General features: G+C 41.9%; 1 protein-coding gene across 3 annotated transcripts; it reads left to right on the top strand.

The window, feature by feature from the left end:
- The first annotated feature begins 674 nt into the window (after positions 1-674).
- LOC308089360 (fibroblast growth factor receptor 1-A-like) lies at positions 675-21,995 on the top strand. Of its 3 annotated transcripts, XM_080434041.1 has the most exons (7): positions 675-896; positions 7,681-7,861; positions 13,515-13,689; positions 17,791-17,914; positions 18,834-19,024; positions 19,562-19,706; positions 20,288-21,995. In XM_080434041.1, the coding sequence occupies exons 3-7, from the start codon at positions 13,687-13,689 to the stop codon at positions 20,428-20,430; spliced, it is 606 nt and encodes a 201-aa protein (XP_080290167.1). In that variant the 5' UTR covers positions 675-896; positions 7,681-7,861; positions 13,515-13,686; the 3' UTR covers positions 20,431-21,995. The 3 variants fall into 3 exon arrangements, with proteins under 3 accessions (XP_080290167.1, XP_080290166.1, XP_080290165.1); XM_080434040.1 differs by lacking the exons at positions 675-896; positions 13,515-13,689 and having other exon boundaries at positions 7,848-7,861; positions 20,288-20,470; positions 21,633-21,995; XM_080434039.1 differs by lacking the exons at positions 675-896; positions 13,515-13,689 and having other exon boundaries at positions 7,848-7,861.
- The last annotated feature ends 648 nt before the right edge of the window (positions 21,996-22,643 follow it).

Genomic DNA, 22,643 nt, shown 5'->3' with positions numbered 1-22,643 from the left:
ATCATCAAAACCTATTGGCCATAATGGCCAATGAATGGAAATGGTGGTCCATTGTTATAGGCAACAAGTTAGTGCACAAAATCCCACACCCCTGCTATTTGCACAGCAAACAACTAAACTGTCTTTGATGATGAACCCCCCTTTGAGGCCATGAAGGAAATCACATTTTCACTGTGACTCAAGTTACTACTATTTACTATTTCACAATATACAAGTAGTAGGCTACTTTGTCCCAAGTATTGAATTAAAAGACCAGCCCCTGTCTTTTGTCTTAACATTGGCATCTGCACTGAACTCTGCACTCTGCACTCTGCAACTCTTTGTTAGACCAATCTGCAAAGCTGTCAAAGGTTATGTAACATTATTACTTAGAGGCCCCTATTTAAAAGTGAGAGGTGACTAAGTTTCATAATAAACAAAGTTTACTTTAACTCAGGTGGCCCCCAGGTGCCCCCCCCCCCCCCCCCCAATGGTTTAGGCTACGCAAAACTACAATCCCCACAATGCAAAGCGCCGCGGCCACATTTCGGGACGGGTAGTGCCGAGGTGATGCTCAGGGACAGGCAGGGGGGGCCTACTATGGGGGGGGGGCAGGTTTCTTTGAGGGGAGGAGGAGGATGCGCGTATATTACCGACACTGAAAGAACGTATCGTACTAGCGCTGCACCGTTTTACCACCGGAATGACCACAAATAGTTTGGATTTGTAGATGTTTAATCTTCTTTCAGACAAAGGAAGTTGCACCTATGTTTCGGTTTGAGTAGTTGCGCTACTCTTTTAAGTTCTCGGAACACGCGATCCGGTGGATATAGCAGTTTGTTTTTGGTGGGGAAAGTTTTCAACATTAATCTCAGTCTGCCAGTCGTCTGGTCAACTGCCCCCCGCCAATGAATAAGGTGAGTTCTAATTCACTTGTTTGTTTTCATTTCATTATTGTGTGTCTCTGTCTGACTGTCTACCGTGTGTCTGTAGTATAGCGGATGATCCTAATATATAAATATGTATGTGTTTTAGATACGCTTCTGGTTCTCTTGAGAAAAATTAAAGAATTTACGATCTTCTTTTATTAGAAGAATGTATTAGATTTCAGCAACAACAACCAAAAATACGATTTTGGTCCTCAAACTTGAGACGTGAAAACTTTTTTGTCTCCTATTTTCTTTTATTGTTGTAATACAAAAAAGAAGAAGAAAACAGTCGGCTGTCTCGCTGTGATAGGGATATTTCTAGCCATGGTTCACATGACGCTTGTATACAAGCGTCATGGTGCCGAGTCCCCCTGGTCTAAAGTTATGTTCTATTTTTTCACATTGCCATCTCTCACATAAACATAAACGTTCAGATTTCAAATATAAAGTGCTTACCACCGAGCCATGGATGTTGCAAGGCGATGCGGACCGCGATGAGTACCCGTATCTCCCGTATTGTTCAATAAAAAGCATTTTAATCCCATCGCCGGCCATTTTCTCCAAATTGTCTCCGATACTTTCAACCATGCGACACTAATGGTTGGGAGGTGTATTGCACTCTGATACATTACAAAACAAAAAAAAAAAAGAAAAAAGAAAATGGCCGGCGATGGGATTAAAATGCTTTTTATTGAACAATACGGGAGATACGGGTACTCATCGCGGTCCGCATCGCCTTGTAACATCCGTGGCTCGGTGGTAAGCACTTTATATTTGAAATCTGAACGTTTATGTTTATGTGAGAGATGGCAATGTGAAAAAATCGAACACAACTTTAGACCAGGGGGACTCGGCACCATGACTGTCATGGTATGACAGTCATGTTTCAGGGCTAGGATATTTCACTTTCAAAAAAACTTTGGGTCATTTTATCATCTACTCAGGCTTTTGTGAGCCCCCCAGACCGTTTTTAAGTTGCTTGATTCAGTATTTAGATATTTGATATTCATTTTATCAGACACGCCCCCTTCCTATACAAACCCATTATAACTTCAAACTCCATTTGTTAGATTCATCGAAAACACCCGTCCTTGGTTGTGGTGACTCACCCTGCCCTCCTAATACGCGAGGGGGCCGTGTTTTTTCGATAACTTTTTTAATTTTTTAAAAATATTTTTTTGGAAAATGAAAAAAATGTAGTACAATAACACTTTTTAATAAAATAAATTAAAAAAGTAATCAAAAAAACATGGCCCCCTCACGTATTAGGAGGGCAGGGTGAGTCACCAGAACCAAGGACGGGTGTTTTCGATGAATCTAACATGTTAAAAATGGAGTTTGAAGTTACTTATAATGGGTTTGTATAGGAAGGGGGCGTGTCTGATAAAATGAATATCAAATATCTAAATACTGAATCAAGCAACTTAAAAACGGTCTGGGGGGTTCACAAAAGCCCCAGTAGATGATAAAATGCCCCAAAGTTTTTTTGAAAGTGAAATATCCCTTTTTAACACCTCCATCCCCACGGTGGGGGGTGCTGCTACTAGGCCCAAACTGAGCACTCCTGAAAACAGACTGGAAAGCACTTTCTTTAGGTTAATAGTTTTATATTTCCAGTAAAAGCAGTAGCCTACTAGAGAGGTTAGGTAAGCTACTGTAATGAATACTAGGCTACTCATCCTTTTTGGATGGGCTGATTGAAACACCAAAAGACATCCCCTTTGCTCAAAGGAGAATTCATGTAACTGAGTTAGGTAAAATTCACTTGTGTTTGAGCAGCTCTCAGTATGCATTGAGAGCAAACTGGAACAACAACAAAAAACGACAACATAAACTAGGGTTTAGGCCTAATATAATTAATTGCCTGTAAATTAATGCACAGTCTGGAATTGCTCTTTTGACATCTTAAACTTTGTGAACATCTTGGCTTGGGGCTTGAGTTATGCAGCATTGATATGTGTTTTCAACCAGAAGATATGTGTTGTGAGTTAGTTTATCCATCCTTAGCCGTCTTTGTCAAGTGAAGTGATGCCAGTCATCTCAGTAATAGACAGACTGTCTGACAAAACTGTGCTGCTTTGTTTCTTGTGCCTAGTGTGAAACTAAATTAACACTTAACACAATATCCTTTGATACAAGCAGGACACATAAATAATCACTAATGGTGAAATTCAGTGTTGTTGCTTTTTAGATGCTCAAAGGGCACAAACAGAGAGGACTGCATGTTGAAGTCTGGCTTTATTGAAATGATGTGTGGACTTCTGTTTTGTTTTAAATATTTTAAAATGAGATGGAGAAAATAGATGGTTGAGGAAAAGGAAGAAAACCACAGGGAATTGCAGCATAAGATGTTTTCTCTTGAGCCACCATCTAGGGAAGTGTGGAATTCTCCTGCCCTTTAATTTACTACTAGGCAGCTCAACTGGCACAGAAATTATTGTTGAAGCTGTATAATCAATCATACCTACAACCAGTAAGTCCACAGAGAAAGACCTGGCAAGGCGTCCTATCCTTTAGACCTGAGCCTGAATGCTGTTTGGTAATCGACCTATGATTAGGTTTGGACTAGTGGGTTTAAAGCTTTTTAGAGTTGTGAGTGCAACGAGCTAGTTATTTATCTGATAAACAGCTCTTTAAGGAACATGTTACAGTAACATTTTTACAGGGTTGTGTTAGGTTGTTTTTCATTTGTTGTTGATGTAAAGTGTGGCGTGCAAATAAATGAGTTGATCACTGGTATACTACCAAGGTTTCAAGTTTCATTATTATTGGGACGCCCCATACCAAACATTTTCAAATTCAGGCAGTATTGACTGAATGACATGCAATGTCATCTTGACATTGATTTTCACTTTCCAGGACCCATGCAAGCTAATTAATGTCATGCTATTGGGAACCTACAGACTAGAAGTTGTGTGTTACTGTCTGACTTTGACGAGGAAAAACCTGGAGCTTTTTGTTTTCTTGAAAACAGTAGCTTGGGGGGAATAGTCAAATGGAGCTGAATTGCACCTTCATGGCAAAAAAAGGATATGTGCGCCAGCCGCCTTGCCTGTTCCTGGGAATGCAGGATTGACTGGGGTTGGCCTACAGAATTTATGCATGGATGCCATTGAACAGTAATTATGGGGCTGGCCACACTTTGGCGTAAGCCAGTAACCAGTGTCATTGTATGATGACAGAAGCAAGATGTGTCTTCCATGTAAATATCCACTAATCTAAGCCCTCTGATTTGGCAGATTTTCAGAAATTATGTGATCCCTAAAGAACGTAGAAAAACAACTAGGTTTTTCCCTGATGTTTGATCTCCTTGGGTGTTAAATTCCCTAAGTTTCATTATGTTAACACTGGGAGCTGGAGAGTTGATAAGCTTTTTATGATTTTGAAAATCAATGGATATTATGTCACGTTGCGTTTGTCCTAAATTAATACAAATAATGGTTTAAAATATATAAATTAATCATTGTCTGAATCTACACTGCAGTGTTTGTACATTAGAACTAGCCTATATGTGTACTGGGTTCTCAAAAATATAGTTGGTACTCAAAACAATCAGACAGCCTATATGTGCAAATGCTGGGGTCCTCAGTATATAGCCTGTTATTTATTTTTATGAAATAAATTCCTTGTGATCTGTATTCTGATATATTTTTAAAGCCTTGATATCAATCTATATAGCCAGTTCTTAAACATTTAGGGAAGTGTTACTTCTTACTTCACCGTTACTACCTTCACCGTTACACTGACTGCAGCCTTAAAGAACCACTCACTGCTTACTGACTCAAGGTGTTTTTGCAAATCTGAATGCATTCATTGCTGCAAAATGTGCTTGGAAAATGTCTTCCAATACAAATCAAAATCCCAAAGCATTTTTACAAATGGTATAAATTTGAGCAAATGATTTTCCACTTTCCAAAGTATATGCATTCACTTTTGAAAGTGACCTATGTAACCTGTGAGAACTGTTACAGGCTGTCTGTCCCTGTAATTACATAGGACAGGTTATCAGGGGAGTGAACAGTTGTCTTTGAATAAAATACAGATTGGTATTAGGTCTTTGAATCCATTAACAAGCAAGACACTTCAGAACATTTTATGTACGTATTCTTTTTGTTTTGGTCTGACGTCAACAGCAAGCTTTTACTAATGTATAATTCCTCTGTAATGAAAACATAAAACTACTGAATAAAAATGTAAGTTAATTCAACAAAAGTAAGTTGGACTAAACCTAATCATATAGGATGCAGTTGTGTGATTTAGGGTTTTTGCTTGGTCACGTTTGGAAAGTTTTGATTTGATTTTGATTTGAATATTCTGAACTTCCTCAGTTGTGAATGTAAGGAGTGTACAGCTCCTCTCCATTTAGATACTGGGAATATTCTCTCCATTGTTTGTTCATCATTAATAGTGTGTCTGAACAACATTTAAGAAGAACCTGAGTGGCAACCATAATCAAGTCCACCTTTGCAGTCAATGGACATATTATTTTGAGCCAGACCGATATTGGCCGATATATCGACCACGATTACTTTTTGTACGACATCAGTATCAGCAATTATGCAGCCGATGTGTCCTGATTTTTATACTTTAAGGTAGCCAAAAATTCGTATGCCTTTCTTCTCCCCAATTTATTCGTTATGCCAATTTATTCCTCTACACACACATGTCTGTGTGTTGTCATTGCTGTTGTACCCTACTGGCTCACCTGCCAGTGAGGAGCCCCTGCCGGGAGGACGTAGCGCCTCCAACTCCTCACGCCCAACACTCCCTGCAGACAGGTGCCACACCAAAAAACGTTCATTTCAGTGTTCGAATGATTTTGTTCATGTTCACGCCACGGCAGTGATCCGTTCAAATTATTCGTTCACGTTCAACGTTCAGTATCACTTCCGGACCGGTCTCGGCGGAGCGCATGGGCAACTATATGCATGCAACTGTGTGCATCCGACTGACATGACTGCACAGAAACAGCACTGAAACAGCACTGTCATTCACGCTCTTCTTGGTTATATAATAATCTGTAGAAGTAATAAATAGCTACAATAAATAATGTAAAGATTTTTTTTGGGAAGAATAGCGGGGGGACGGGGGAGCATGAACGAAAGCCTGAACGTAACCGTTTCAAGAAGTGAACTAGTTCGTTCACGTTCACGGCAGAAGATCGAATCATTTAGTGAGTGCATTCTATGTGACTCATGTATAGTAAGCCACAGGTTGAGCCGATGCTTCGACGTGAGCATAACATGACGGAGCATTCTGTGTCCCACACTTGAAGACACTGTTTTCATCCCTCAATTATGGACTGTTGTCTTAGTGGTCATGTCGTGGGCCCAGGGAACGTGGTCAGCTGCGTGCTCTCGGGACTTCCTTCTGTCTGGCAGCAGAAGTGGATTCTTGGATCCTGCCCAAACACTGACTCACTGCTTACAGGGCTGGGATGACCAAGCTGCTTTATCCCCATGGACCCCATGATCCAACTCAGCTGCCGGAACACTGGCCCATTCTTGGAAAGTGAAATTGAATTGGTTTGTGAAGAGAACACAATGAGTGTTTTAAAGAAGGACGCTCACAGAAACCACTAGCTCCTCAAAGAAATCAAAAAAGCTTGCATGTCTTGTTGGCGTAGACCAAAAAGTGTATTTAAGTTGTCATAATTTCTCTGTCTTAAGTACGTCAAACTTTGTGTTTACTGAAGGAGCTTTCACATGTTTTGGGGGTTTAGCGTGATTGTGATGATTTTTTAATTTGATCGTAAACTGCAAAATCCTGAATATTAATGTAAACTCCAGAGAGTTTTTAGAGAGTACCTACTGTTTTCAAGTTTGGCTTGTTATCAAGAGTGTAGGAGCCTTACAACCAGCATTTGTTTCACACAAGTTGAGAAGCATGGCAGCAAATGGTGGTTGAGGCTCATGTTGGGTTTGGGACCAAAACCAACTGTTAGGTGATAGACCTTTGAGTGTGGAAATGATGGCTTGGTGGTCTCTACAGGGGTGTCACAGAACAGACCTTAGTTTTTTTTTGGTCCTTAACAAATTCCTCAAGGGGGATTATGGGGGTTAGGGGCAAGTGTTAATCTCAATGGCCAGATGCTGCAGAGGTGATGATGCGAGCAGATGTGTATCCGAGATTCACCCGCTTCTGCAGTATGCCCATTTAGACCAGCTTTCTTTAAATACAGTATGATAATGAAAGCAATGACATCAGACTAAGAATGGTTTGAGTAGCCATGGAATAGACCCAACTTTGGATTCAGCATTTTTAAATCACAGGGCAATCTCAAATTAGTTTAGAACTAAACATTAATTGAGTCTGCAAAAACTAAAACATTATTCTTTATAAATGTGTAAGGCTGATTCACTATGCTTGTGGTGTTATTTTCTTATCACATACTGTAGTGTGTGTGCACTGTGTACAAGTAGGCCTAAATACTGCTAGTACTTTGAAAATACAAAACGTTTTTTGATGAAAGGGGAACTGTTTCTGTGCCAACAAGACAATTACTGGAGCTGATGTTTAGTCTACACTACAGCATATAGCCTAATCTTAATTGTGGAAATACTCAGTAATGCCCGCCCTCTCTGTTTTTGAGGAACCATAAACCAATTGTAAAAGTAAAAAATGTGATTCCACACTCTCAACACGGATCATAAATTGTTTCTGACACATTACCCCAAAGCTACAGTTTATACTGATAACGGCATTAGAGAAGCAGGAAGTTTGCTAACAAGCCCACACGCTCATACAATTGTGTTTGTTTTAATCTTTTCAGCCTAGCACTGTGAATGACCCAGTGCTGATGCACCAAAAGTCTGAAGGGAGGTCCACTCGCAAAGAAGCCAGCAGTTATAGCTCCCTCAACAGGATGCTAGCGGGGCCAAGCTTACTCCTGTTTCTGGCTTTGCTCGCCCAGGTTTTACCAGCCCAATGCCGGCCGGCCAGTAATGATGAAGGTAAGATTCATTGATCCAGTCTTTCTTGTACTACTGTTTGTTTGTGAGGTAATTTTCTTCTGTTTACGTTAAGGTGCTGTAAGTGATGTAAAAAAAATGTAAAAACTATATCGTAATCATAAGCATCAAAAATCATGAGCAGTAATCATTGCTCAGCACGGAACCCACCAAAGAAGTGTCCGCACACGCTTTTTTATTGCACGCATAGGTTTGTGTGCGACTGTTCTCGCCAATCCCAGCCAAACTGGGACGTCTGGTCCTATGTATTTCTATGAGCGGGGGGAAAAACTCTTGACCAGTGGAAACGGCTGCATTCATTAACATGGAGGGGAAGAAAAGCAACTCTTTAGGAAACAGAAAATACATTTTCAGGTGGGTTACAGATTTCATCCAATCAGTAGACAGAACCCCACAAAGATAATTTATCAGCTTGTGTTCCTGTTAATAATTTGTCTACTCATTTCTTTGTTTCATCAATTTCACTTGTGTATCCTGTTCTCTCTCCTGATTGTAAGGAGCACTGTGACTCTGAGCTGATGCACCAAAAGTCTGAATGGAGTTCGGAGTCGCTCTGGATAAAGAGCGTCTGCTAAATGCCTAAATTGTAAATTGATTGGATGAAATCGGTATCCTGACCTGAAAATGTATTTTCTGTTTACTAAAGGGCTGGACAGACATGGAGATCCCTGTTACTGAACAAACCCTGTATATCAATGATTGTTATGGGAATATAGAGCAATTTTATACATATTTTCACTTAATGCATCGTTAACTCTCATTAATCCCCTTATTTGTAAATGTATTTTTTTTTAAATAATTAATTGAGCTTTGTTGATGGAATTGATAGTTAGATGTACATATATTGTCATTTAGATGATTATTGGCACGGCCCTCTGGTAATTAGGGCTTTAGTTTTAGGAATGTTATCTCACTGTGTCTCTGGCCTTCTGGTAAGATTTGCTTCTTTGTTGTGTCAGTGATCCCCCCCACCGCCATTTCCCTGTCTGATGTTGTTTCATCGGGCTTTACTGACTCTGGTGTGGCTAGTGAACTGTTGTTTGCAACTAGTAGCAATGCCCTTTTGTCCTAACTAAATCAAGCTTATCAGCTTGAGAAAAATGTTTCCTCCAGACCTGCTGAAAATTGTGAAGCTGGTTTCAATTGTTATTTTGCTGTTAAAGAAAAGGTAACTAAAACCTATAACTTAAAGTTTGCTTAGGAAAAAGGTTATCCTGGCCGGGTGGTTGCACAAGTTCAGACCTCAAAAGGGGAAAGACACATTGAAATTGAATCCTTGAAAATGTGTCTCATTACATTACATTACAGTCATTTAGCAGACGCTTTTATCCAAAGCAACCAAGAGTATACCTAGCGCTAAGGTAAAAGTGCAATATATCAGCTACCTACTTTCTTAAACAGATGAGACAAAATAGCAAAATCAAATGAGCAAGAGCTAAAACAAATAAGTGTATCGACTAAACAAGATCCAATAAAACAATACAACAATAAAACAAGTGTTCGTACAACTAGTTAACAACAAGTAGGCCAGGCAAGAGGAAGGGTAGTGTTTCCTGAAGAGGTGGGGTTTCAGCCTGCGGCGAAAGATGGGCAGTGACTCTGCTGTCCTGACATCAGTGGGAAGTTCATTCCACCACTGTGGGGCCAGAACAGAAAAAAGTTGTGACCGTGTGGATTGGCCAGAAGGACCCTTGAGTGACGAGGCAATCAGTCGCCCCGAGGTGGCAGACCGAAGTGGTCGGGCAGGGGTGTAGGCATCGACCATAGCCCGGAGGTAAGAAGGAGCTGTTCCTTTCACTGCCCTATAGGCTAGCACCAGGGTTTTAAACTGGATGCGAGCCGCTACGGGGAGCCAGTGTAGAGAACGGAGAAGGATAGTTGTGTGGGAGAACTTGGGGCGGTTGAACACCAGACGAGCCACAGCTTTCTGAACAAGCTCCAGAGATCTGATGGCAGATGCCGGAGCACCAGCCAGGAGGGAGTTGCAGTAGTCCAGGCGGGAGATGACAAGAGCCTGGATGAGCACCTGGGCTGCCTTCTCCGTGAGGAAGGGGCGAATCCTCCTGATGTTGTAGAGGAGGAATCTGCAGGACCGTGTCACTGATGCGATGTTTGCTGAGAACAACAGTTGATCGTCCAGGGTCACACCCAGATTCTTCGCAGTCCGAGTTGACGTCACCACAGCATTATCAATGGTGATGGCCATGTCTCGGTGCGGACAGCCCTTCCCCGGGAGGAACATCAGCTCGGTCTTGTCCAGGTTGAGCTTCAGGTGATGCGTCGACATCCACTCCGAGATGTCAGCCAGACAAGCAGCAATGCGTGCCTCCACTTGTGTCAGATGGGGGGAATGAGAGGATCAGCTGGGTGTCATCGGCATAGCAGTGGTAGGAACAGCCATGGGAGTGGATGACAGCACCAAGATATGTAGTGTAGAGAGAGAAAAGAAGAGGACCCAGAACCGTGAAACCGTGAACCGTCTCATGAAAGCAGTCCAACAGTGTAATAGCTGCCTGGACTTGTGGGTAGAATAGTTTTTGGATGTTTACCCTCAGCAGTCGGAAGTGGAGCCCAGCAAAAAGCTCAGCATTATAATTAGAGTAATTATGCACGAGGGTCTCTCTTGGGCTGTGAGCCCTAAAATAAACTTGCCATGGCTGTGTTTAAGCCAGCAGTGGGACAGGGAGGAGTAAATGACTCCCATCTGCAGCCCTAGGGCAACTGCCTGCCTGCTCCTCTGCTCCTTATGTAATGAAACGGTATTTGTTGTCACTGAGAGAGAAGTTAACTGCCAGGGAAACTATAAATAATTTGTTTTGTTTTTTTAAAGAAAAGGAGGTAAGATGCTACATTGAGTCCTCTCATCTTAAAAGATAGGGTTTCTGAGAAGAATGTTTTTCTTCTCAGGCGAGGAGATATATTGCAGCTGAGGGTGGGGGGGCAGTTTGATGCATTGAACCTCCACCCAGTTCTCAATCACCAAATGGCCAGGTACTATCTCTGAAGCCCCCCTTGCTTTGCCTCCTGCTTCCCCTGCTGCTTCCCCCACCAATTCTGCTTGGGAATGCATCACTGTGTCGTGGTGTGTGTGTGAGTGAGTGGACCACAATGAAAACAAGCCCCCTGTGGCTTTTTGTGTTATCATTTTAACATAACTTTTGACTGTACCTACATGCACTGTTTTTAATTTTTAAATAAAGTATTCAATCAATCAATCAGTGAGAAGAATGTCGGTATTTTTAGGGACACCAAGGAAAGAGCTTCTCTGCATTCTTGGCATCATTTTTATGATGCAAAACCTCTCGGATGCCTTTCATCTACGTATATGATTGCACACAACAAATTCTGCTTAAAATGAGATCTTCCTGCATATTAAAGTCACATTCATGTATGGTTTTGATAGCCACATTCTTAGTTATCAGTGTTGTGTAAACCAGTGATGTAGTTCCGGGGAACGGTACGCAACATTCACACTATCGCAACATCTGCCAAGTGGTCCGGGGAGGGCACCCGGGACCATAGTCTGAATCCGCCCTAAGTCACTCGGGCATGATGAGCTGGCTGCTAGTGCTGTTTGGCCATAAGGAAAGCAGCAGTCCACCAACCGTGGCAGGCTCACTGGCCCTCATTTATCAACGCGGTGCAGCCCAAATAATGGCCGTACGGCGAGATCACCGCACCTTTCGGCATTTATCAATATATCCTGACGTGGGCTTCATCCTACCGTAGGCTGAGATCTCACGTCTGGTCGAGACCAGTTGTTGACGTTGGCTGCGCCCGTTTATTCCATTCTAGACTTGCGGAGCAGAATTGTCTGACTGTCTGACAGGCATCTGGACACATAATCCACTCCTAAATGTATATCTACACTAATAAATAATAACATTTTATAAAGTAATTTAAACAAACTGCTTTAACAGTCATTCAGTTGCATTGGCTATTTTAAAATTGCAAGCTCAAAAACGTGTCGCATCGCGACGTGTTGTGAGCTTGTAGATCTGCTATTTTCAAAATATACAGCGCTTCTGCAAGCGCATTTTCGGGACTCCCGACGATCTTTTCATGGACAGTGAGGTGTACAAACTTACAGTAGCTTGTCATATGTTATGGAGTTATGTCATAGAGAGTTTTGAAGACTACAACAACCTGGCTGGGTTAAGGATATAAACCCGACGCTCCAATCTCTTATTAACGTGGTGGTACGGGAATCACTGCCGCCCGTCCGAGTCTCACGGGGAATATCCTACATGACTGCTTGTGCACTGCTCGGTATGGGTTAAATAAATTAATATACAAACGTATTCCATTCATGGCTATGTGATTGGTATCATAATATGTCATTCATGTAGGCTACAAGCCTACGTGACAAAGATTGTACCGCTACGGTACGGATTACATGAAAAACACAGTTGGGCGTGTGTGTGTGTGTGTGTGTGTGTGTGTGAGTGAGAGAGAGAGAGAGAGAGAGATGCGTGTGCGTGTGCGTGTGCGTGTGTGTGTGTGTGTGTGTGTGTGTGTGTGTGTGTGTGTGTGTGTGTGTGTGTGTGTGTGTGTGACTTGACAGGCAGCGAGGCGAGGCGAGCCGGCCAAACTCTTTCTTTTCGGTTCTTCATGTCGTAAAATCGGGGTGTTTCCAGAATATTTAAGGGCGTGTTATTTAAATGACGCTCGTTTTCAGACGTGAGATTTATCAAAGCTCCGACCTGATGTACGCCAGGATTGGCTGTGTAGGATTTATTGATAAATGTGACTTCGACGTTGGTGTACGGCCGAATATATGGAAAAATATAAGCCGGTTTATACGCTCCGTTGATAAATGAGGGCCACTGACTCTGACCTTGTGCCTTGACTCCTACAGCCTTATCGAGCTCATGAGAGCTTACTATGTGCTTTCATGATGGATGTTTTTAGACCACCGTGACTCATTGACATTTACGACTATCGTGACACTGTGGTCAATACAATAATGAATGAATTTAAAGGAAGGCCTTGTTTTTAACATAGCAAATCATTACGTAGAAATGGTGTGATGTGATTCAAGGATGATATTGTGGATCTACAGATGATCCTCTTCTTTTTTTTGTTGCTGTTAGTCATTGTGATTAGTTTTTTGGCCGTTGTTAGTCTGAAAATTCATTTCAGCTGAGTGGAGATGTCGTGTTGTCATTAACATTTAACATTCCTATTTCCTTAAGAAAATTGAAAATTATATTGCTTGTGTGCACCATTGTAGAACTATTGAACTGCACCCTGTTAAACAACACAAATCAAATAAACATTCCAAATTCCTATATATATTCTATAGTTTCAGTAATAGAATTGGCATTGACTCTAAAGCATCTATCAGGACTTTAGAAACTTGTAATACAAAGTTTTGTGGTGGTCTTTTTGGCTATGGTTATTACAAATAAGCTACCTAATAAACATAAATGATCCTTTTGATTATTTCGTATGCTGTGATTTGTGTTTACTTTTCGGATGTACACTATTTGACTCTCCCTCACCCACATGTTAAAGGTTCAAGTTGCTTTAATGTCACATGAATATACTGTACCATACAATACAGTTGGTAGCAAGGCAATGAAATTATTGTTTACTAATCCAACATCTTCTAACCTTATGCCTTCCCTTTTAGCGATGGCTCCCCAGTGGGCTCATCCAGAGAGGATGAAGAAGCTCCTTGCCGGCCCGTTCCGGTTAGCAAGACTGTCAAGTTCCGTTGTCTTGCCAGTGGAAACCCAGTACCCACTCTCAAATGGTTCAAGAACGGCAAGGAAATCGACAGAGATCAACGCAATGGCGGCTTCATGGTAAAAAGATAAGTCATAAGAAGTGGTCCAATAAGCTCTGCCTCGGTGCCACCAGATAAATCGCTACAACTGCTCGGGGGATCCTTATCAAATCACTCTCAGCCTATTGGCCGCAAGTGCAGATGTGTTGTGATCTCATCGCCACATTAGATCACTAGCTACCCCCGTTGCACCACACCCCACCCCTACTTGAGCAAGGAAGGCTTTCCTGCAAGTGGAAAGCAGGGGGCAAGTTTCACACCTGACCCAGGAGACAATGCGAGGTGAAATCCTATAGGGAAAGGGCGTAGGGAGGAGCCTAAGTCCCTGGAGCCCAGAAGCCCCTAGTTCCTCTTCCTCTAGATCTTGGGTGGGCTCCATAACAACCGCTGTATCAACAACATTGACAGTTACTCACGCGTGTCCTGAGTCTGACTCCTGAACGCATACACTACAACGGATTTATTGGTAAAGGACAGAAGATGGACCGCGCAGTGCGTGACAGAGAGATACCATACAGAGAGAAGCTGAACGCGGACGCAAAGGCACGCTACCTGGAAAAAAGTCATTACATCTGTGCCCTAGATCAGATGTAATGACAGTGCCCAGTCAGTCACAATCATTCATTTTACCTGAAAAGAACAACGTTTTGTTGCTTAGTTGTGTAACCGAAATAAAATATAGTCATCTTGAGTACTGATTATTTATATATATATTTATAATATTATTATAGCGAAGTATTATTATTAATTTGATATTGTTCATTGATCATTGAGAAAGTGCACAACGGACCTGTTGCGATCAGTGTGGCCATATTTTGCGAGAGAAATAAGCAACTATGAAAGGTCTATGAAAACAAGCCCAAAAGGAGTGGCTTAGTGACATCGGCTACTTGAAAATAGCCGATCTACAAGCTCACGTGAGCTTGTACATAGGCTATTAAAAAAAACTCTTGCAATAAAATAAAGAATATTTTGAATATTTTTTAAAACATTCTAACAACACAAATGCTCCCTGGCACAAAACATTCTCATGAAAAGATTTGAGAACCACTGGTTTAGATGTATTTAAAAAATAAATAAAGCCTAAATAAGCAAGTACCTAAATAAGCCTAAATAAGCAAGTACACTTTGTAAATAAGGCACACACAAAAACGCAACCTGGAACTACCAATTTTACAAGCAACTTTACAGAAAAAGAAGCCCAAAGTCGCTTGTAATAACCCGACATGGCAACGCTGATGCTCGCCTTGCCCTCGCCTCCAACAGATGTTTATATTTTTGATTGTGTGCTGTCATGCTCGTTTGAGCTTATGTGTTTGGGAATGTTGTTGAAGGGTATGTTATTTCGTCAGCTGACACCCAAGCCATACTACATTTATTTGATATCTCCGACGTCTGAACACTTGCTGACAGATAGACAAGAGTCCCTGGCTGTTTACTCAGCCACCGTGACCGTGAGCCACCCACGTTAGACAACGTTTCTCAGACTGGACACATAGAGAAACACAATTTAGCTGTTAGCTCAATCTCATTGTATTTAAGATACCCAAGCCAAGCCATACGACGTTTCTTTGATATCTCCGACATCTGATCTCCATAGTGCAACAAGCATAGGACTAGTAGCCTACAGTGTTGTGGCAGCGCGTCAATCTACCCACCGAAAATGGTGGCCAAAGTGGGCCAGGTTACCACTGTGACGTCACGGTGACGTCGCTACGCCCGGTCCCTATACAATCCTAGCCATCTTTTTCAGGCTAGGATACTGTTGGCTGTCCTCATTCTGTGTTTCAGTACATCCGCTTTGAAAGTAATGGCGTCTTCAGTCATACGTATGTACACATTTTGTTGATGAAATTCTGGATGAGGTATGGCGACTGAGTCTATTATGGTCGATAAGTCTTTGGGTCACAGCCAGACGGCTCAGTGTCGTAGAGGAAATGAGTTGGCTAAACGGCTCACTGTAAAGGGTGTGGACCAGAGTTTACTTTGTTTCCCTCCATATAAAATAGTTTCTGTGAAACTTGGGGATGAACATAATTATTCACTCACTGAATTACTCACAGCCTGCGTTTTTATGCCATTGATCTTTTTTAATCTAATTTTATACAATATTAATATTTATGGCAAAACATAATTTCCTGGGCTACTTTCTCCCACTATGTTATGGCTTCACACAAGACTCATTAATTTCCTAATTTTAGATCTGGTCTCATTGTGCCCACTTTAAAATGTCCTTTTGCTGAGAGCGTAGCATGAGGACGTCAGAATAATTTGCAGTTACATAAATGTTCCAGTTGGAAAACTAATGCTGTGGACAACAGTCTGGATTTCATAAATAAATAAGAGCTGAATAATCATCCATATAAAGCCAGAACAGCCTAGATTAGCAGTTACTGTCCCAACAACCAATAATCGTACTTTTAGTGCTGTCCACAAGTAACTGTTAGTTGCTGCTGTGCATATATCGGCTTGCAGACCACACAATAGTAGAAGTACTGCCAGAACAATTAGTTTTCCTGTTTTATTGTGATTATGGCCGTTTTGCGGTAGTGCAATTGATATTGTGCTGTAATGTCATAGTTAAGACTAACTGGGTCTCTCAGTTTGCTTTTCATGTCCTCTGTCCACTACACATGTTACTGTAACCCAGAATTGGAAAATGCACACACAATTTTACAGTCATTAAGCATTCCATTTGATCATCTCCATCAGAGAAATCATGTAATTTAGGGATGTAACAGTTAATCGAACTAATTGATTTAACTGGTTATAAAAATATATGATACAATAATGATCCATAATCAATCCCTATTTTGGGCATGTCATTGTTGGCAAAAAGTTAAAAACAATTGCTTGCTCGCAGATCTAAAAGCACCATTTTTGCAAAATTCCGTTGTGAGTTAAGGATAAAATAACGCTTACGTTCTTATTTCATTCATTGATAAATATATATATATTTTTTTTAAACACACTTCTCGATTATTCGATTAATTGATAGAAAATAATTGATCATTGCAGCTATAAATCACTATGAAAAGGGGCACGGTGGCGCAGTCGGTAGCGCTGTCGCCTCACAGCTAGAAGGTCCTGGGTTCGATTCCCGCCGGGGACGCTGTGGGCGCTGGGGGCGTGTCTTCTCCTCCGCGTCATCAGCGCCCATACCCTAGGTGGGGTTGGCGAAAGGGCCTACTCTGTGTGGAGTTTGCATGTTCTCCCCGTGTCTCCTAGGGTAGTTAATACCCTCACAAAAACATGTAGTGATCCTGGTCGCTATACCGCCTCCCCCATGACAGCCGGGGCGCCTGATGGAGGGGAAGGGAACTGGTTGGAATAACGTGTTCCTTCCACACGCTACGTCCTACCAGGGAAACTCCCCCCTGTCAGGTGACAAGAAGGTCAGTTGGCTCTCATGCATTGAAGGAAGCATGAGCTCGGCCCTGGCCTCCCTACTGTGGGGGACTGGTGTAGTGCTGGTGTAGGGCTGATGTAGCGCCCAGGATCACTCTCAGATGTCTGTCCCCCGCCCCCCCACCACCACCCCTCCCTTAGAGAAGCTAGGCTGCACACTTCACCACCTGGCTGCTGTTTTTGCAGTCAAGGTGCAAAGGTTTGCATCGGCGGCTGGGGACGTCTCTCATCCCTCCCACACTCTGCCTTTTATGACCAGGCCTCTATTGTTCATACAGTCTACATATAGTGGAGCAGGAGGGAGGGAATAATGTTGAGCAAATGTAGGAAGCCGAGCGCAACACATCTGGCAACAGGCAGCTGGACATAATGCTTGCATAAGTAAGCAGGATAATAATATATATCTCACCTAAATCAACAAAAAGAAGGCAAAACAAAAATGGAATACAGTCCAGTTTTGAATTGGAGCGTCAGTCACTCTGTATCTTGCCATAAAGAATGTAAGTGCGTAGGACCCCAGTTGTTCTTATTGTGATCTAATTGTTCTTTTATTGTACACTAGAGACAAATGCACCTGTACTGTGTGTGTGAGTTTTTTTTTCTCTCCAGTGTTTCAGGTTGCGCCATGACTGAGATTAATTAATTGTCCTTTTAATTTTCTGTTTCTAGAAACGGGCACTATAATATCATTTTTCTCTGCTCCTCTGTCCAGGTTCGAGACCATGTATGGACCATTATCATGGAGTCTGTAGTGCCCTCTGACAAGGGAAACTATACCTGTGTGGTCGAAAACCAATATGGCAGCATCAATCACACGTACCAGCTTGACATAGTCGGTAAGTGTGGTTTTCTTTGGTGGTGGGGGGGGGTTTGTTGCTTGTGGATGTTGATCATCTACATTCTACACAGTGTTCCATTTTCTTGAGGATTTCTGTAAACTTGGTTCAATATCACTGATGTGTCGCAACGCTATAGACCTGATTAATCAACTGAATGTAACCCCAAGAGCCCCAAGTCATCTCGCATGTGTTTGTTTTGAACCTGTGTGTCACGCCAGCAACTTTTGTGGAATTATGGTTGTTTTATTTGCGGAATGAAGAAGATATGTAGCGGCTATTTGAAAGAATGAATGACTCACTTTAGCATGGGCCCTGTAACTCCCTCATGCACTGTTGGAACTAAAATCACAGCCATGCTCCCTCTGTCATCGTTGTCCCCTGACTTCATTAGAGACCCAGACCCTGATCAACAGCAAGATCACTTCAATGAGGGATTGTATCATTACCAGTGCATGCTAAGTTCCACACTAATGCCTGGGTCACATAAACATTCTTTTGTAGTGTTATCAGACATCAAAATGGTGCCCCAAGAACATTTCATTGTACAGTAAGAGCACTGGATCAGACTGTTAACTTAACTATCCATCCATTTCCACCTAATCTCAGCAATTATACAGGCGGCATATAGCTGAGGAAAACAGTAATTTAATCCTCAGTCTCAGAAATTGCTGTCTATTGATCATGAAATTGCATGGTATCAGATCTGATTAAACTGCCAACCATGTCTGTAATCATATCCATTGACATAAATTGTTTGGTTTTATCTACTTAAGAGTTTTAAGAATCAGCCAGGCATGTCTACTTTGGGAACATTTTTACTTGTGCATTTTTGTGCGATAATGCATGTCGTTCAGTGTGTACAGTATACACAATACTTGAAAGCTAACAACGTGTACGTCTGACTGTTGTCTTCCAGAGCTCCCTCCCCACAGGCCAATGCTACAGGCTGGCCTGCCAGCCAATCGTACGGTGGTGGTGGGCAGCGATGTGGAGTTTAAGTGTAAAGTGTACAGCGACTTTCGGCCTCACATCCAGTGGCTGAAACACATTGAGGTCAATGGGAGCAGTTTTGGCCCTGATGGCTTACCTTATGTCCGTATACTCAAGGTAGGAACTTAGTCTGACAACACTTTATTGGCATCTGTCAAAAACAAGACTTAATTGTGCCCGTTTAGTGAAAATGACAAAATAGAATGCCGTGTTTAAATTAAGCTGAGCTGAAAAGTCTTTGTAATGCCCAAAAGGGAAACACTGGCAACTTGTGATGGATATTACTGAAACACTGTTTAAAAAGTCCAGTTATTAATGTAATATTTTGATATTTTGATTGTTTTAGCATCCAGATGTGCGATCTCTTTTGCTGTCTCAGTATTGTCTGCTAAAAAGTTGACTCACAGTAACCCTCTTGAAGGACTTGATTTGATCATTTGATTTCTCCACTGGAATTGAAAGTTTCCTTTGTCTAATCACTGTAACTCTGTAAAGGAAAATGGAAATCATATCCATACGAACACATGCTTTTCCTTTAACCTTGTTCAGTTTGGAAAGACGCTTTCCCGTTATACAAGTTCAGAATGTTTCTTTGTTTTGTTCAGTTTTGTCTGAGCTGCATATATGACCTGTTTTTATTATTATTATTTCCAGCATTCTGGGGTCAATAGCTCGGATACTCAGGTGCTGACCCTCTACAATGTCACTGAGGAGGAGAGCGGGGAGTATATATGTAAAGTGTCCAATTATATAGGAGAGGCCAGTCAGTCGGCCTGGCTGGCTGTCACCATGGCCCAAGGTAAAGCACTGCAGTAGCACAGGACACTAAGTACTATAGGGCCACACAGCTGAGGCGCTGCTAGGACCACCTGGAGTGCTTGTCAGTCAGCTTCTTCACACAACTTCAGATCACTTGTGTTGCTGGTGTTGGTTAGGGGTGTAACGGTGCACATTCACACTAAACTAAACAACCCAAAAATATATTTACTACCATTGTCTTGATCTGTTTGTGAATTAGTCTCTGAATCTAGAAAATAAAGAAAAGCCTTCAGGTCTTCTATTTGAGTGTTAAAACGTAAAGCCTTATAGTTAGGATATTAGAGACGGACAAGGCCGCAACTCTGTGGATGTCTTGAGATATATGAGTGGCATTTGCCTTTGTAACATGTTTAAGAAGGCAGTGCTTAACATTGCCATATATTATCATATCTTATCTGATATTATCTTATCTGATTTTAAGTAATGAACAAATAGCAACCCCATAAGCATTTATATATATATATATATATATATATATCAGCTTGTATTTTTTAAGAGCTGAAGTATAAAATAGCAGTACTGTAAGTGGTTAACCCCTGTAATACCGCTCTTCTCTTTCAGAAGCGACGGTCCCAAAGACTGTCATTGATGATCTACAACATGACTACAGCCAGCTTTCTACAGAGTGTGACAACCTACGCTCAGAAAACAACGAACTGAAAGCAGAAATTGAGCAACTTAAAGAAAATCTGAGAAACACTTGAGTTTTCCTACAGCTCAATCAAAAGCAAAGCGGCAAGTGTTGTTCTTCACAGGTCTAACCAGTATATAAATAAAAACTTACAGTACGTTTGGAACATCAGTCAGATCGAGAAAGGCGTGCTTGTTTTCCGGCAGGCACGAGACGGAGCGAGCAGGAGGCTTTGATGTCACCGTCCACGCTAAAAACGTGCGCCCCTGGACCATTCTCTCGCGAGCACACTGCAGCCGGCAAAAAGTCAAACGCAGAGCGTCTGACAAACACAGGCGGCAAAATAAGAATGGCCGATTGATGAGCTCGTGGATCGCCGTCGTGCGACGGAGCAGAAAATCACCTCGAAGCAGGAGCTAAGCGGTTAGCCGGTCCCGGTAGCTCCGGTAGGCCTCGTCCAGCCCCGTCCTTGAGTAGAAAAGAGACCCCGGCTGCCAGGGCGTCCTTCATCCGGCCCCGTGAGCCGAGACGCGGCTGTCAGCTGTGAGCAGAGTGCTTGGTTTGTAGTATTGCGGCAACATCAAAGCCTCCCACTTGGTCCATCTTGCACCAAAAAACAAGTGCTCCTTTTTCAATCTGACTGATTTTCCAATAGCACTGTAATATATGTGTGTGTCTGACTGTACTCATGGGAAACGCCACCAAGATGTACCCTACCAGTGAGCAATAAACTTCATGAACTTTCATGAAGTTCATGAACTCCAAACTGAAGGGGATAAGTCGTGGTCCTGCATTTGGTCATTCATCACATCAGAGTGTCATCTGTGCTGTGGTGTGATTAGGACTTTTCATACAAACCATAAGCCAAAGAGATAATCCTGAAAACATATCATGTCCACATTCCTGCCATCTTTTAAAGGTATGGATCAGTTCAGTTTAGAAATGCATCTATGGTGGCACAATGAGCTGAATGAATAAACTTTCATGAGGGAGGGGGTGCTTGAACTGTACTTTTTCAAGTTCACAAGGGTGTTGTGTGGACACTGATGGTTAGCTACCTGTTGAGTAGAATGTCTTGAAGGCACAGACAACTTACTTGCAATGTTTTGCTTGGTTAACTCAGTCTTTACCACATTGTTTTGGAGCAGTTCACATGAACCTAATTTACATTGTGTAATGGCAACAAAATAATCAGAAATAGAAGTCTTCAGTAAAACTGGGGGTTCTGTTGCTGTGTGTATTAACTCTATTTTTCTTAACCTTACAAGGTGTGAGACAATGACCCAGATGGCAGCCTCCCAGACTGATTTAATTTGTTCTTCATATACTTTCATTGTGCAGTGCACATTGTTTGCTCTGCCCTCTTCCTTTTGTCCAAACTGGCATGAATGGATATTGACAATTGTTCAGTATTCTCTCTGGAGCAGTTGAGAGCAAATTGTGTTTAACCACAATATTGTGTTGATATGATTTATAATAACCACTAGATGGCATCATCACCACCATATATACCTTTTACATGCCATCATACCATGCTATAATATAGGCCACACCTACAAACATTTCCAGATCTAGTATGTATGCGTCATGATGTATCGTATGCTGTGTGCTACGCCAACTACCAGTCCAAATAAAGTGACATCGAAAGAACCCACGTTTCATCATTGAGAGATAGTAACATTACAAATATCACCACATTGAATGCACCCAAACGTCAAGCAATGTACTGTCTATGTCAAACAATAGGGGGAGCTGTTGTATCAACAACTGCTTTTTATAATCACCACCTCTGTCTGCAGTCTTCACAGAGAGTTATGGTAATACTCTATGCTGATGTTCCGAAGCTCCTTGGATTGACCTCATTCAATCCTCCCATCACACTGTTGGAACACTAAAGTGAGTGGTTGTTAAAATGAGGCAAAGGTTTAACATAAATGTCTTGATTGTAATGCATCATGGTAAGGCAAGTCCTTAGTGCAAAACAAAATTAGCCTACATACTGCACCAAAGTCTTGTGCGATTAAATCGATTAAATCTTAGCCTAAACATTGGTGGGGTCAGGGTAAGACATTCTCAGCCTGTATTATTTTTTTATTGAACAGCAGAGGCTGACATATTCAAACCATTTTACTGAACATGTCTGCTAAAAAAAGTGACAACTTTAGAAATGGCCAGAGAGAGAAGTGCCATCTGTTAGTACCTACTGTTTTAGGCAAAACACAGTCACTGTTTCTCAACTGGCTCTGCCATTTAGGAAGGGCAGTGACATAAATCCAGGAATCTGAT

This window comes from Gymnoscopelus braueri (genome assembly GCF_963280865.1).
Source record: "Gymnoscopelus braueri genome assembly, chromosome: 7".
Lineage (NCBI taxonomy): Eukaryota > Metazoa > Chordata > Actinopteri > Myctophiformes > Myctophidae > Gymnoscopelus > Gymnoscopelus braueri.
Note: the sequence above shows the minus strand (reverse complement) of the source record. Positions and strands in the feature narration are given on the sequence as shown.